This window comes from Heteronotia binoei, chromosome 3, assembly GCF_032191835.1.
Source record: "Heteronotia binoei isolate CCM8104 ecotype False Entrance Well chromosome 3, APGP_CSIRO_Hbin_v1, whole genome shotgun sequence".
NCBI lineage: Eukaryota > Metazoa > Chordata > Lepidosauria > Squamata > Gekkonidae > Heteronotia > Heteronotia binoei.
Window position 1 is genome coordinate 187674860 of NC_083225.1, and position 16181 is coordinate 187691040.

General features: G+C 49.6%; 1 protein-coding gene and 1 non-coding gene across 2 annotated transcripts in view; one reads left to right on the forward strand and one right to left on the reverse strand.

Annotated features, from left to right (window-relative positions):
* LOC132569150 (unconventional myosin-VIIa-like) overlaps window positions 1-16181 on the forward strand; it is an 89377-nt gene that overhangs the window by 5536 nt on the left and 67660 nt on the right. Inside the window, exons 2-5 of the mRNA XM_060235335.1 lie at window positions 4863-5047; window positions 9382-9503; window positions 12255-12397; window positions 15641-15754. Of these exons, the coding sequence (XP_060091318.1) occupies window positions 4863-5047; window positions 9382-9503; window positions 12255-12397; window positions 15641-15754 (564 nt within the window). The remainder of the gene's footprint in view (window positions 1-4862; window positions 5048-9381; window positions 9504-12254; window positions 12398-15640; window positions 15755-16181) is intronic.
* TRNAK-CUU (transfer RNA lysine (anticodon CUU)) lies at window positions 6875-6946 on the reverse strand. The gene has a single exon. It is a non-coding gene; the product is annotated as a tRNA-Lys (tRNA).

The following is a 16181-nucleotide window of genomic DNA, read 5'->3' on the forward strand; positions in this document are numbered from 1 at the left end:
CATCCGGTCCAACGCTCTGTGTCACATAAGAACATAAGAGAAGCCATGTTGGATCAGGCCAGTGGCCCATCCAGTCCAACACTCTGTGTCACATAAGAACATAAGAGAAGCCATGTTGGATCAGGCCAATGGCCCATCCAGTCCAACACTCTGTGTCACATAAGAACATAAGAGAAGTCATGTTGGATCAGGCCAGTGGCCCATCCAGTCCAACACTCTGTGTCGCATAAGAACATAAGAGAAGCCATGTTGCATCAGGCCAATGGCCCATCCAGTCCAACACTCTGTATCACATAAGAACATAAGAGAAGCCAGGTTGGATCAGGCCAATGGCCCATGCAGTCCAACACTCTGGGTCACATAAGAACATAAGAGAAGCCATGTTGGATCAGGCCAATGGCCCATCCAGTCCAACACTCTGTGTCACATAAGAACATAAGAGAAGCCATGTTGGATCAGGCCAGTGGCCCATCAGTCCAACACTCTGTGTCACATAAGAACATAAGAGAAGCCATGTTGGATCAGGCCAATGGCCCATCCAGTCCAACACTCTGTATCACATAAGAACATAAGAGAAGCCAGGTTGGATCAGGCCAATGGCCCATGCAGTCCAACACTCTGGGTCACATAAGAACATAAGAGAAGCCAGGTTGGATCAGGCCAGTGGCCCATCCAGTCCAACACTCTGTGTCACATAAGAACATAAGAGACGCCAGGTTGGATCAGGCCAATGGCCCATCCAGTCCAACACTCTGTATCACACAGTGGCCAAAATTTTTTTATATATATATATATATACACACACACACACATATATATACACACTGTGGCTAATAGCCACTGATGGACCTCTGCTCTATATTTTTATCTAACCCCCTCTTGAAGCTGGCTATGCTCGTATCCGCCACCACCTCCTGTGGCAGTGAATTCCACATGTTAATCACCTTTTGGGTGAAGAAGTACCTCCTTTTATCCGTTCTAACCCGACTGCTCAGCAATTTCATCGAATGCCCACGAGTTCTTGTATTGTGAGAAAGGGAGAAAAGTACTTCTTTCTCTACCTTCTCTGTCCCATGCATAATCTTGTAAACCTCTATCATATCACCCCGCAGTCGGCGTTTCTCCAAGCTAAAGAGCCCCAAGCGGTTTAACCTTTAATTTAATTTTAATTTAACCTTTTAGTTAATTAAGCAGATGATATAAAGCAGGATGGTGTAGCACAAAAGTAGCGCCACGATACAGCACCACAATACAGTAGTGCAGTAGGCCATAGGGGGAGGCCAACCGAGCTAATAGAATTCAGGGGTGGCCAACGGTAGCTCTCCAGATGTTTTTTTTTGCCTACAACTCCCATCAGCCCCAGCCATTGGCCATACTGGCTGGGGCTGATGGGAGTTGTAGGCAAAAAAAAAATCTGGAGAGCTACCGTTGGCCACCCTTGTAATAGATAGGTGCCCCGCTGCCTCATCCAAAGACCTGGCGGAACAGCTCCGTTTTACAGGCCCTGCGAAAGGCCAGGAAGCCAGGAAGGGCCCGGATCTCCATAAGGAGCTGATTCACTAGGTCGAGGCCAGGATCGAAAAAGCCCTGGTCCTGGTAGAGGCCATGTGTCTCTGGAGCTCTGGGGGGCGGGGCTGTTTCTTGAGGTAGAGGCACCAAATTTGCAGCATAGCATCCGTTTCCTCTCCTCAAAGCACCCTCCAAGATTCAAAAAGATTGGAGCAGGGAGTCCAATTCTATGAGCCCCCAAAGAAGGTGCCCCTATCCTTCTTTATTTCCAATGGAGGAAGGCATGGAGAAGAAGAAGAAGAAGATGAAGATATTGGATTTATATCCCGCCCTCCACTCCGAAGAGTCTCAGAGCAGCTCACAATCTCCTTTACCTTCCTCCCCCACAACAGACACCCTGTGAGGTAGATGAAGATATTGGATTTATATTCCGCCCTCCACTCTGAAGAGTCTCAGAGCGGCTCACAGTCTCCTTTACCTTCCTCCCCCACAACAGACACCCTGTGAGGTAGATGAAGATATTGGATTTATATCCCGCCCTCCACTCCAAAGAGTCTCAGAGCGGCTCACAATCTCCTTTCCCTTCCTCCCCCACAACAGACACCCTGTGAGGTGGGTGGGCTGGAGAGGGCTCTCACAGCAGCTGCCCTTTCAAGGACAACCTCTGCCAGGGCTCTGGCTGACCCAAGGCCATTCCAGCAGGTGCAAGTGGAGGAGTGGGGAATCAAACCCGGTAATCCCGGATAAGAGTCCGCACACTTAACCACTACACCAAACTGGCTCTCCATGTCCAGAAAAGATGTGAGGTCCCTTTAAATGTGATGGCCAGAACTCCCTTTGGAATTCAATCACAATTGCCACAACCTAGTAGAGGGCAGGGTATAAATCCAATATCCTCCTCCTCCTCTTCTTCTTCATATCCTGTGGTTGCCACCCTCCAGGTAGGCCAGGAGATTTTCCAGAATTACAGAATCTTCAGGCCACAGAAATCAGTTACCCTGGAGAAAATGGCTTATTTGGAGGGTAAACTCTATGGAATTGTACCTCACTGTGCTCTCTACCTTTCCCAAGCTCCACTCCCAAATTGCAAGGAATTTCATAAGAACATAAGATCATGAAAGAAGCCATGCTGGATCGGGCCAATGGCCCATCCAGTCCAACACTCTTTGTAGCACAATGGCCAAAACCCCCAGGTGCCATCAGGAGGTCCATCACTGGGGCCAGGACACTAGAAGCTCTCCCACTGTTGCCCCCCCCAAAGTGCCAAGAAGACAGAGCATCACTTGCCCCAGCCCCCAGACATAAGAACATAAGAGAAGCCATATTGGATCAGGCCAATGGCCCATCCAGTCCAACACTCTGTGTCACATAAGAACATAAGAGAAGCCATGTTGGATCAGGCCAATGGCTCATCCAGTCCAACACTCTGTGTCACATAAGAACATAAGAGAAGCCATGTTTGATCAGGCCAATGGCCCATCCAGTCCAACACTCTGTGTCACACAGTAGCCAAAAACCTCAGGTGCATCAGGAGGTCCACCAGTGGTGCCAGGACACTAGAAGCCCTCACACTGTTGTCTCCCCCAAGCACCAAGAAGACAAAATATCACTGCCCCAGACAAAGAATTCCAACAATACGCTGTGGCTAATAGCCACTGGTGGACCTCTGCTCCAGATGTTGATCCAGTCCTCTCTTGAAGCTGTCCATGCTTGTAGCCACCACCACCTCCTGTGGCAGTGAATTCCAGGTGTTAATCACCCTTTGGGTGAAGAAGGGTTCCTTTTATCTGTACCGAGCCTGGAGTTGGTAGCCCCATCACTGCCCTCGTTTCCCCTATTCTCAGTGCCCATCTATGGTCCCAATGCCCCTCCTTCTCTCTCCTTGGTGACCTGAGTTCTGGTGGGGAAGGAACAACATATCTTCCTCTTGGACAAAGATATTTGTGATCTATTTCAACAGAGAACAATTTTTTTTTTAACTTTTCCTCCTTCCACTTCAGACCAACTGCGGAGGGAGGGTAAGTATCTCTCGAGCCGCTGAGTCATCCCAGCCTTGGCCAAAAACGCACTGTCGTTGTGTCTGTCGCCATCTTCATTTCATTTGCGCTTCGTGTTGTGAGCAATTCCATTTGTCTGCCTGTCCGTTAACGAATGCTCCGTCGTTGGTTTGGGTGTTGAGTACCTGCATGGCCTTGTTAGAACGTGGAATGTGGAACTAAGGGTAGTCCAAACGATCATGCAAAATTTGTCTTGGGAATTTTAGATCCTGGTTTTTGGGGAGTTTTTAACGAGATAAGCATTGTTGGTGTTGATTAAATAGCATTTCCACCACCATCCCCAGAGCTGTCGTGCATGGCCCAATCTTGCATGCATAGACATCAATGACATTGAAGATCGTTGTAACGTGTTGTGGCTCCCTGCTTCAGAGGGGTAGCGTTTCCTCTTTTCCTGGGAAAAGTGGGGGGTGAGGAGCAGCCTTTTACACTTAGCCGCCTTGGGAAGAGAGAAAGTGCATTGGACAGTTTATGGAATGGTGTAGCTCATTTGCATAATAAGCCACACCCCCTGATGCCAAGCCAGCCGGAACTGCGCACCTGGGCGTTCCTGCTAAAAAAAAAAAAAAAAAGCCCCGGTGTCCTGTGTTCCCTCTAAGCTGAGTTAGTGTGAGCTTTTTTAGCCTCTGGCTCACACGTTTTTGTCTTAGCTTGCGAAAAATGGCCCCAGAGCAAACTAATTTATGCAGGAGCTCACAGCTTTGAGGCTAGCCACTCACAATTTCAATGCCCGTAGCTCACAAAGTAGAATTTCTGCTCACAAGACTCCACAGCTTAGAAGGAATATTGCTGGTGTCTGGTCTTACGAGCTGAGCAGACAGATATTGAGAGAGGGGGCAAAACCCAGGGCTTTTTTGGTGGCAAGAACTCCTTTTGTCATGAGCCCTGATGAGGAGGAGCTGGAAGGGTTAACAGACCTGGAAGAGCTGCCAGCCAGTTCCTCAGCTGAATAAACAGCAGCTGCCCAACAATCACTCTCCAGGCACCAGTGTCAGCTGTTGACGATCAATCTCCTCCAAGCTCTCCTCCTCCCATCTCAGGAGTTCGAAGCAGGCTCCGGAAAGAACTTTCAGAGCGAAGACATGAGGCATGCCGAGGCTTCAGATCTCTCAGCCCTGAGTTCTAGCAGAGTCACAGGAAGACCAGGAAGTGATGTCAGGTAGCTCTAGGAACCTCAGGAAGCACTGAGGATGGAATGTCGGGCCAGGTGGACTCATAACAAATGAACGATGCGGCTGGTAAGACAAGTCTTATGTTTCCTCCTTGGTATTCTTTCTCTTTCCCACTCACTGGCTCTAGACCTACACAGGCTCGATCCTCGTGGCCGTGAACCCTTATCAGCTGCTTCCGATCTACTCGCCGGAGCAGATCCGCCTGTACACGAACAAGAAGATCGGAGAGATGCCGCCCCACATCTTTGCCATCGCGGACAACTGCTACTTCAACATGCAGCGGAACAACAAAGACCAGTGTTGCATTATCAGGTGAGCAGGCCAGGCCTGGAGAGTGAGCGGAACCCCTCCGGCCTCCTTTTCCAACAAAGAAGGTGCCAGGCCTCCGAGTAAGGACTAGGGTTGCCAAGTCCAATTCAAGAAATATCTGGGGACTTTGAGGGTGGAGCCAGGAGACTTTGGGGGTGGAGCCAGGAGACATTAGGGGTGGAGCCAAGATCAAGGCTGTGACAAGCATCATTGAACCCCAGAGGGAGTTCTGGCTATCACATTTAAAGGGACGGCACTTCTTTGCAATGCCTTCCTTCCATAGGAAATAATGAAGGATAGGGGCACCTTATTTGGGGCTCATAGAATTGGACCCCCTGGTCCAATCTTTTTGAAACTTGGAGGGTATTTTTGGAAGAGGCACTAAATGCTATACTGAAAATTTGGTGCCTCTACCTCAAAAAACAGCCCCCCCCCCAGAGCCCCAGATACCCACGGATCAATTCTCCATGATTTTCTAAGGGAATAAATCTCCCTAGGGAATAACAGAGTTCCCAGCAGACATTTCCCTCCCTTCCCCCCGCTTTCTGATGACCTTGAAACGGGGGGAGGGCCTCCAAACCGAGGGATCCCCTGCCCCCACCTGGGGATTGGCAATCCTAGTAAGGACGATTTTTGCATGCAGCCAATCTAAGGTTCAGTCCCTGACTTTTCCAGTTCGAAGATCTCAGGTAGCAGATCTAGGAAACTTTTGGGAAGGTGGACGTCCTGGTCTGCTGTAGAAGAGCAGGATTCGAATCCGCCAGCACCTTAGAGACCAAACTAGATTTTTGTGATACAAGCTGGGCTTTTTTTGAACAGGAACGCAGTTCCAGCTAGCTTGGCGTCAGGGGGTGTGGCCTAACATGAACATATGAACATATGAAGCTGCCTTCTGCTGAATCAGACCTTTGGTCCATCAAAGTCAGTCTTGTCTTCTCAGACTGGCAGTGGCTCTCCAGGGTCTCAAGTTGAGGTTTTTCACACCTACTTGCCTGGACCCTTTTTAGTTGGAGATGCCGGGGATTGAACCTGGGAACTTCTGCTTACCAAGCAGATGCTTTACCACTGAGCCACAGCCCCATTCATGGCTCTCCAGGGTCTCCAGCTGAGGTTATTCACGCCTACTTGCCTGGACCCTTTTTAGTTGGAGATGCCGGGGATTGAACCTGGGACCTTCTGCTTACCAAGCAGATGCTTTACTACTGAGCCACAGCCCCATTCATGGCTCTCCAGGGTCTCAAGTTGAGGTTTTTCACACCTACTTGCCTGGACCCTTTTTAGTTGGAGATGCCGGGGATTGAACCTGGGAACTTCTGCTTACCAAGCAGATGCTTTACCACTGAGCCACAGCCCCATTCATGGCTCTCCAGGGTCTCCAGCTGAGGTTATTCACGCCTACTTGCCTGGACCCTTTTTAGTTGGAGATGCCGGGGATTGAACCTGGGACCTTCTGCTTACCAAGCAGATGCTTTACCACTGAGCCACAGCCCCATTCATGGCTCTCCAGGGTCTCCAGCTGAGGTTATTCACGCCTACTTGCCTGGACCCTTTTTAGTTGGAGATGCCGGGGATTGAACCTGGGACCTTCTGCTTACCAAGCAGATGCTTTACCACTGAGCCACAGCCCCATTCATGGCTCTCCAGGGTCTCCAGCTGAGGTTATTCACGCCTACTTGCCTGGACCCTTTTTAGTTGGAGATGCCGGGGATTGAACCTGGGAGCTTCTGCTTACCAAGCAGATGCTTTACCACTGAGCCACAGCCCCATTCATGGCTCTCCAGGGTCTCAAGCTGAGGTTTTTCACACCTACTTGCCTGGACCCTTTTTAGTTGGAGATGCCGGGGATTGAACCTGGGACCTTCTGCTTAAGAAGCAGATGCTCCACCACTGAGCCACAGCCCCATTCATGGCTCTCCAGGGTCTCAAGCTGAGGTTTTTCACACCTACTTGCCTGGACCCTTTTTAGTTGGAGATGCCGGGGATTGAACCTGGGACCTTCTGCTTACATATGAGGCTGCCTTCTATTGAATCAGTCCCTCAATCCATCAAAGTCAGTATTGTCTACTCAGACTGGCAGTGGCTCTCCAGGGTCTCAAGCTGAGGTTTTTCATGGCTACTTGCCTGGACCCTTTTTAGTTGGAGATGCCGGGGATTGAACATGGGACCTTCTGCTTACCAAGCAGATGCTCTACCACTGAGCCACCGTCCCACCCCACATGAGTTCCTGCTGGGCTTTTTCTCCAAACAGAGCCCCGTGTGAAACAACGGTGATGTCAGGGTTTTTAAAATGTTTTTAAATTTTCTGTGGAACGTCACTGCCAGTTTCTATCTGTCAGTACAATAGTTACATCCCAGAGGAAGCCCAGGAATTGTTGTGGTACTTCAAGTCTACTGAACCTCTGAATATGGAAGGCAGTCCCTAGAAGAACAGTGGCTGACATTTGAAACAAAATTGGACCAGTTCTTTTTATTGTCGGACTGAATTTAGAAAGAATTATGAACATATGAAGCTGCCTTATACTGAATCAGACCCTCGGTCCATCAAAGTCAGTATTGTCTACTCAGACTGGCAGCGGCTCTCCAGGGTCTCAAGCTGAGGTTTTTCATGCCTACTTGCCTGGACCCTTTCTGTTGGAGATGCCGGGGACTGAACCTGGGATCTTCTGCTTACCAAGCAGATGCTCTACCACTGAGCCACGCCCCATTCATGGCTCTCCAGGGTCTCCAGCTGAGGTTATTCACACCTACTTGCCTGGACCCTTTTTTGTTGGAGATGCTGGGGATTGAACCTGGGATCTTCTGCTTACCAAGCAGATGCTCTACCACTGAGCCACAGCCCCATTCATGGCTCTCCGGGGTCTCAAGCTGAGGTTCTTCACACCTAATTGCCTGGACCCTTTTTAGTTGGAGATGCCGAGGACTGAACCTGGGATCTTCTGCTTAATAAGAAGATGCTCTACCACTGAGCCACAGCCCCATTTCTGGCTCTCCAGGGTCTTCAGCTGAGGTTATTCATGCCTACTTGCCTGGACCCTTTCTAGTTGGAGATGCCGAGGATTGAACCTGGGATCTTCTGCTTACCAAGCAGATGCTCTACCACTGAGCCACAGCCCCATTCATGGCTCTCCGGGGTCTCAAGCTGAGGTTCTTCACGCCTACTTGCCTGGACCCTTTTTAGTTGGAGATGCCGGGGATTGAACCTGGGACCTTCTGCTTACCGAGCAGATGCTCTACCGCTGAGTCACCGTCCCTCCCTTATGGTTTATGGACAGTAGCTATGTTGTGCACTGGATTGTTTTCTAACTGCGTTTTTGTACTGTAACACTGTTATGAATCGTTGAAGGCTACACATATTACACTGAGAAATAGTTTTGTAAACAGAGAGAGTATTTTGTCATTTTCCCCCACCTGGGGATTGTCAACCCTAGTAAACAGTAGAAAACTGTGTAGCACAATAATAATTATGACAATTTCTGTATCCAGGCTCTAAAAAGGTAAAGGTAGTCCCCTGTGCAAGCACGAGTTGTTTCTGACTCTGGGGTGACGTTGCTTTCACAACGTTTTCACGGCAGACTTTTTAACGGGGTGGTTTGCCATTGCCTTCCCCAGTCATCTACACTTCCCCACCCCCCCAGCAAGCTGGGGACTCATTTGACCGATCTCGGAAGGATGGAAGGCTGAGTCAACCTGGAGCTGGCTACCTGAACCCAGCTTCCACTGGGATCGAACTCAGGTCGTGAGCAGAGGGCTCCGACTGCAGTACTGCAGCTTTACCACTCTGCGTCACGGAGCTCCTTTTATCCAACCTCTAGTGTATTATAATAAAGCAAAAAATTGAAGCTGACAAATAGGCACAGTCCATAACAAGTGTCCATAAACAATATCAGTATTACTCCAAAAGTGTCCTGAAGTGGATCATTGAAGAATAACAAAGGAATGGCTGCTGCAGCCAAATCAAGAAGCTCAGGACCGGTTTCGGAAAAGATGCCTTCTTCAGCTTTTAGGCTCCACCTGCAACCATAAATATCTGTTGGCTATGGAAGCTCCAGTCTATATTCATTCAAGTGGACATAGTGCAAACACTTTGTAGCTGGAATTGCACTTATGACATAATCGTTATTGTGCTACACAGTTTTCTGCTGTTTACTATTGATTTCAAACTGTGGTTCTTACTTGGTTTTGATTGTCATCCCGAGACAGTTGTGATTTGATGGCCCTTTCCACTGCCGAATAAACACAACTGATGTACTGGAAGAGAGTTGTGGCTCACTGTGTTTTGGGCCCCTGTTTCACTCTTCAGCATGTTCCTTAACTCTTTCTTCTCTTCCTGGCTGCAGCGGAGAATCGGGTGCGGGGAAGACAGAAAGCACCAAACTGATTCTGCAGTTCCTGGCGGCGATCAGCGGGCAGCACTCTTGGATCGAGCAGCAGGTTCTGGAAGCCAACCCGATTCTAGAAGGCGAGTACTTAAACCGGGAGCACTTAGGAAAGATTTAGAACATAAGAGAAGCCCTGTTGGATCAGGCCAATGGCCCATCCGGTCCAACACTCTGTGTCACATAAGAACATAAGAGAAGCCCTGTTGGATCAGGCCAATGGCCCATCCGGTCCAACACTCTGTGTCACATAAGAACATAAGAGAAGCCATGTTGGATCAGGCCAATGGCCCATCCGGTCCAACACTCTGTCTCACTTAAGAACATAAGAGAAGCCATGTTGGATCAGGCCAATGGCCCATCCGGTCCAACACTCTGTCTCACTTAAGAACATAAGAGAAGCCATGCTGGATCAGGCCAATGGCCCATCCGGTCCAACACTCTGTGTCACATAAGAACATAAGAGAAGCCATGTTGGATCAGGCCAATGGCCCATCCGGTCCAACACTCTGTGTCACATAAGAACATAAGAGAAGCCATGTTGGATCAGGCCAATGGCCCATCCGGTCCAACACTCTGTCTCACTTAAGAACATAAGAGAAGCCATGTTGGATCAGGCCAATGGCCCATCCGGTCCAACACTCTGTCTCACTTAAGAACATAAGAGAAGCCATGTTGGATCAGGCCAATGGCCCATCCGGTCCAACACTCTGTCTCACTTAAGAACATAAGAGAAGCCATGCTGGATCAGGCCAATGGCCCATCCGGTCCAACACTCTGTGTCACATAAGAACATAAGAGAAGCCATGTTGGATCAGGCCAATGGCCCATCCGGTCCAACACTCTGTGTCACATAAGAACATAAGAGAAGCCATGTTGGATCAGGCCAATGGCCCATCCGGTCCAACACTCTGTCTCACTTAAGAACATAAGAGAAGCCATGTTGGATCAGGCCAATGGCCCATCCGGTCCAACACTCTGTGTCACATAAGAACATAAGAGAAGCCATGTTGGATCAGGCCAATGGCCCATCCGGTCCAACACTCTGTGTCACATAAGAACATAAGAGAAGCCATGTTGGATCAGGCCAATGGCCCATCCGGTCCAACACTCTGTCTCACTTAAGAACATAAGAGAAGCCATGCTGGATCAGGCCAGTGGCCCATCCAGTCCAACACACTGAGTCACTTAAGAACATAAGAGAAGCCCTGTTGGATCAGGCCAATGGCCCATCCAGTCCAACACTCTGTGTCACATAAGAACATAAGAGAAGCCATGTTGGATCAGGCCAGTGGCCCATCCAGTCCAACACTCTTGTGTCACATAAGAACATAAGAGAAGCCATGTTGGATCAGGCCAATGGCCCATCCGGTCCAACACTCTGTCTCACTTAAGAACATAAGAGAAGCCATGCTGGATCAGGCCAATGGCCCATCCAGTCCAACACACTGAGTCACTTAAGAACATAAGAGAAGCCCTGTTGGATCAGGCCAATGGCCCATCCAGTCCAACACTCTGTGTCACATAAGAACATAAGAGAAGCCATGTTGGATCAGGCCAATGGCCCATCCAGTCCAACACAATGTGTCACACAGTGGCCAAAAAACCAGGCGCCATCAGGAGGTCCACCAGTGGGGCCAGGGCATTAGACGTCCTCCCACTGTTGCTCCCCCAAGCACCAAGAATAAATAGCATCACTTGCCCCAGACAGAGAGTTCCAACAATGACCTGGGGCTAAGAGCCACTGATGGACCTCTGCTCCAGATGTTGATCCAAGCTCCAGAATTTTTTTTTCCTCTTAAAGCTGCCTATATAAAATTTCTGGTGCCTATAAATTGGAATAAACTGAGGGCTGGGAACACATCAGTTGACGGTGTGATGTTTGTCCATGTCTTCAGATGTTCTCCGAAATCAAGAGTAACAACTGTTCTTTGATAAATGCATTCTGGAGTCTTTGGATAAAGAATAACAGAATCGTACATCCGCTTGCATTTAATACTGACATTTTTCTTATTGAATGTTATTTTGTTAATAATCCAAAGTTAGTGATTTCTTACTTCTTTCTGTGATACTTTAGGGTTGCAAACCTCAGAGGAAGGCCTTGGCCTCTATACCTTCTTGTTGGTCCTGCAGATTTGATTGGCCACTGTTTGAGATGGGCTGCTGGACTAGATGGACCCTCCCTGGTCTGACCCAGCAGGGCTCTTCTTATGTTCTTCTCAGGGGAAGGCCTCAGCCTCTCTGCCCTGTTGTTGGCCCTCCAGAGGAACTGGTTGGCCCCTGTGTGAGGCAGGATGCTGGACTAGATGGACCATTGGTCTGATCCAGCAGAGCTCTTCTGAAGTTCTTCTCAGGGGAAGGCCTCAGCCTCTCTGCCCTGTTGTTGGTCCTCCAGAGCAACTGGTTGGCCACTGTGTGAGACAGAAGGCTGGACTAGATGGACCACTGGTCTGATCCAACAGGGCTCTTCTGATGTTCTTCTCAGGGGAAGGCCTCAGCCTCTGTGCCCTGTTGTTGGCCCTCCAGAGGAACTGGTTGGCCACTGTGTGAGACAGGAGGCTGGACTAGATGGACCACTGGTCTGATTCAGCTAGGCTCTTCTTATGTTGTTCTTATTGGGATCAGTTCCCTTGCAGAAAATCACTGATTTGGAGGGTGGACTCTATGGTATCATGCCCCATTGGGTTCCTTCCCCTCCTCAACCCCCCTTGTCCGCAGGCTCCTCCCCCCTCAAATCTCCAGGAAGTGGGCAACCCTTAGATGAGTAACAGCCCTACTAATACATTCCTTCTCCAAAAATATGAATGACTCTGTCCTCTCTTGGTCACCACCAGCTTTCGGGAACGCGAAGACCATTCGCAACGACAATTCCAGCCGCTTCGGCAAATACATTGACATCCACTTCAACAAGCGAGGCGCTATCGAGGGAGCGAAGATCGAGCAGTACTTGCTGGAGAAATCTCGGGTTTGTCGACAGGTGAGGACCTTCACGCGGCACAGAGAGGCTCGCTCTTCTTCACATCAGACTCCATCTTTGGTGGCAACTCCTTTGTGTGGAAGTGGGAGGTCCCGTTAGGTTGCAGCTGACATGGTGACCAGGGCTTTTTTTGTAGCAGGAACTCCTTTGCATATTAGGCCACACCTCTCTGATATAGCCAATCCTCTTGGAGGTTACAGTAGGCCCTGTAGCAACAGCCCTGTAAGCTCTTAGAGCAGGGGTAGCCAAACTGTGGCTTGGGAGCCACATGTGGCTCTTTCACACATACTATGTGGCTCTCAAAGCCTCCACTGCTTTTCAGCTAGCATGGAGAAGGCAGGTGTCTCTTCAAATCACTTCTTCAAGCCAAGCCAGGGGGCAGCATGGACAATGGATTTAAGGTTAAAGTTACTTTCTCCCCTTCCTCCCTCCCTGTTTTTTTTTTCCTTTTAAAGTTTGTATCGATTTTCCATGAAAATACAAGGGAGGGGAAATAGAAATAGAAGTGAAAGATACATAGACAGGAAGAGAGAATAGAGAAATAAAGACAGTACATTCTGCATGTTGCTATATCACTACACATAACAAGAACATAGAGCATTCCCATAAACTCAGAACGGAGTCAACATAACCGGTATTGTACGACTATGGTACGTTCACGGCTATACTTATCTAAATAGGCCTTCCTCCCTGTCTTGCAGACCTCAAACACCTGATGCCCATATCTTACAGCTCTCAGACATCTGACATTTATTCTATGTGGCTCTTAGAAGAAGAAGAAGATATTGGATTTATATCCCGCCCTCCACTCCGAAGAGTCTCAGAGCGGCTCACAATCTCCTTTACCTTTCCCCCCCCCCCACAACAGACACCCTGTGAGGTAGATGAAGATATTGGATTTATATCCCACCCTCCACTCCGAAGAGTCTCAGAGCGGCTCATAATCTCCTTTCCCCCCCCCCCACAACAGACACCCTGTGAGGTAGATGAAGATATTGGATTTATATCCCGCCCTCCACTCTTAAGAGTCTCAGAGCGGCTCACAATCTCCTTTACCTTCCCCCCCCCCCACAACAGACACCCTGTGAGGTAGATTAAGATATTGGATTTATATCCCGCCCTCCACTCCGAAGAGTCTCAGAGCGGCTCACAATCTCCTTTACCTTCCTCCCCCACAACAGACACCCTGTGAGGTGGGTGGGGCTGGAGAGGGCTCTCACAGCAGCTGCCCTTTCAAGGACAACCTCTGCCAGAGCTATGGCTGACCCAAGGCCATGCCGGCAGGTGCAAGTGGAGAAGTGGGGAATCAAACCCGGTTCTCCCAGATAAGAGAGCTCTGGCTGACGCAAGGCCATTCCAGCAGCTGCAAGTGGAGGAGTGGGGAATCAAACCCGGTTCTCCCAGATAAGAGAAGTATGGCTGACCCAAGGCCATTCCAGCAGCTGCAAGTGGAGGAGTGGGGAATCAAACCCGGTTCTCCCAGATAAGAGAAGTATGGCTGACCCAAGGCCATTCCAGCAGCTGCAAGTGGAGGAGTGGGGGAATCAAACCCGGTTCTCCCAGATAAGAGAGCTCTGGCTGACGCAAGGCCATTCCAGCAGCTGCAAGTGGAGGAGTGGGGAATCAAACCCGGTTCTCCCAGATAAGAGAAGTATGGCTGACCCAAGGCCATTCCAGCAGCTGCAAGTGGAGGAGTGGGGAATCAAACCCGGTTCTCCCAGATAAGAGAAGTATGGCTGACCCAAGGCCATTCCAGCAGCTGCAAGTGGAGGAGTGGGGGAATCAAACCCGGTTCTCCCAGAGAAGAGAGCTCTGGCTGACCCAAGGCCATGCCAGCAGGCATGTCCGCTACCTTCGCACCAGGCAGGCAAGTCACCATACGGTCAGTACGCGGTTTCGCCACCCAGCTGTCTACTTGCCTAAGGATCGAATCACCAACTACCAAAACCCCCCCTCTCCCCCTGCCCAGGGATGGTTCCTTGGCGCGAAAGGATTCCCGCTCACCAACCGAAGAAGAGGTCCCTTCTGAGGGCACATTCCCCTTATCCTCAGCACAGTGCCCTGTTCCCTCTCGACTCTCACACTCTCTGGCAGCAACGGGGCTGCTACGTTCAGAGCGGGGCTCATCTAACACGTCCCCGAGAGTCTTCCCCGAGTGCCTAACTGACCGTCTCTGCTTCCCCAGGGCAGTCACCTCAGCCTCAAAGGTACGAACTCATTCCCTGAGGACCAGGAGCTCCTTGCATCGAGCACACACCCAAGACTTCTGTCCTGTGGGCAGATAGTCGTACATGTGACACTCAGTGCAAAACACTGGAATGCCTCCACCCCCCTGCTGGCATTCTATCTTCATTATATATATATATATATATATATATATATATATTTTAATATATACAGTCCTCTTTAAATGCTGTTTGTTTAAGTGGCTCCCCTTCTAGAGGGTAAACTTACCTCATTGGGAGCACAAGGAAATTAGGGATCTGGGTTCCTGGTCCTTAGAGAGCCCCTAGGCCAAGAGCCCTTTAGCTCTCGCGCCTTTGGCAAGGCGCAACTTAAAATGCAAAGAGGGTGGAGCAGAGGCACTCCTAAGCAATCAGCAGCAATCACTCTCAATCTCTTTCACCTTTAGCCCACTCAACCAAACAAAGAGCAGTTCCCCAGCTATCACAACTCAGAATTTTAGGCAGTCCACAAACCTCAGAATGAAGTCTTTCAAAACTCAAGTTCTCAGCAACTTCTCCAGCTGTCTCAGCTATGAGAGCTGCTGTCTCTGTTCCGCTCCCCTCAGACCTCTGTGACCTTTCCTTTCCTTTCCTTTCCTTTCCTTTCCTTTCCTTTCCTTTCCTTTCCTTTCCTTTCCTTTCCTTTCCTTTCCTTTTCCTATATATATATGTATCCCCAGGGCTATGCACAGGAACGCAGTTCTGGCTGGCTTGGTGTCAGGGGGTGTGGCCTAATATACAAATGAGTCCCAGCTGAGCTTTGCCTACAAAAAACCCAACGCAAATCGATGGTGATACCAGGGGTGTGGCCTAATATGCAAACGAGTTCCTGCTGGGCTTTTTCTACTAAAAAAAGCCCTGCGTATCCCATAGTTTCCTATACCAATGGTGAGTGTGTGGCTCATACCTGACCGACTTCACAGGGCTGCTGAGAAGATAACATCAGATCTGGCTGCGCAAAGCAGCCCCCTGACAGCCTAAGAGAATTCTACACCTTCTCCTCCTCCTCCTCCTCCAGGCCCACGACGAGAGAAACTACCACATCTTTTATTGCATGCTGAAAGGAATGACACCTGATCAGAAGAAGGTGCTGGGTCTCGGGAAGGCAGCGGACTATAACTACCTCTCTATGGTGAGCACCTCAGGGCATGGTTTCGGGGGAAAACACGTGGTGAGTTATGGTTAAAACCTGGGCATTTTTGCAGGCGCGTTAGCCTTGTTGTCGTGGAGGCAAGAAGCCCATGCCTGTTGTCTGCAGGTGGACAGCCTTCTGAACTGGTACCCATCCCCGTGAGAGCGAATTCTTTGAACATAAGAATATAAGAGAAGCCATGTTGGATCAGGCCAATGGCCCATCCAGTTCATTCACTCTGTGTCACTTAAGTACAAAAGAGAAGCCATGTTGGAGCAGGCCAATGGCCCATCCAGTCCAACACTCTGTGTCACATAAGAACATAAGAGAAGCCATGTTGGATCAGGCCAATGGCCCATCCAGTCCAACACTCTGTGTCATATAAGAACATAAGAGACGCCATGTTGGATCAGGCCAATGGCCCATC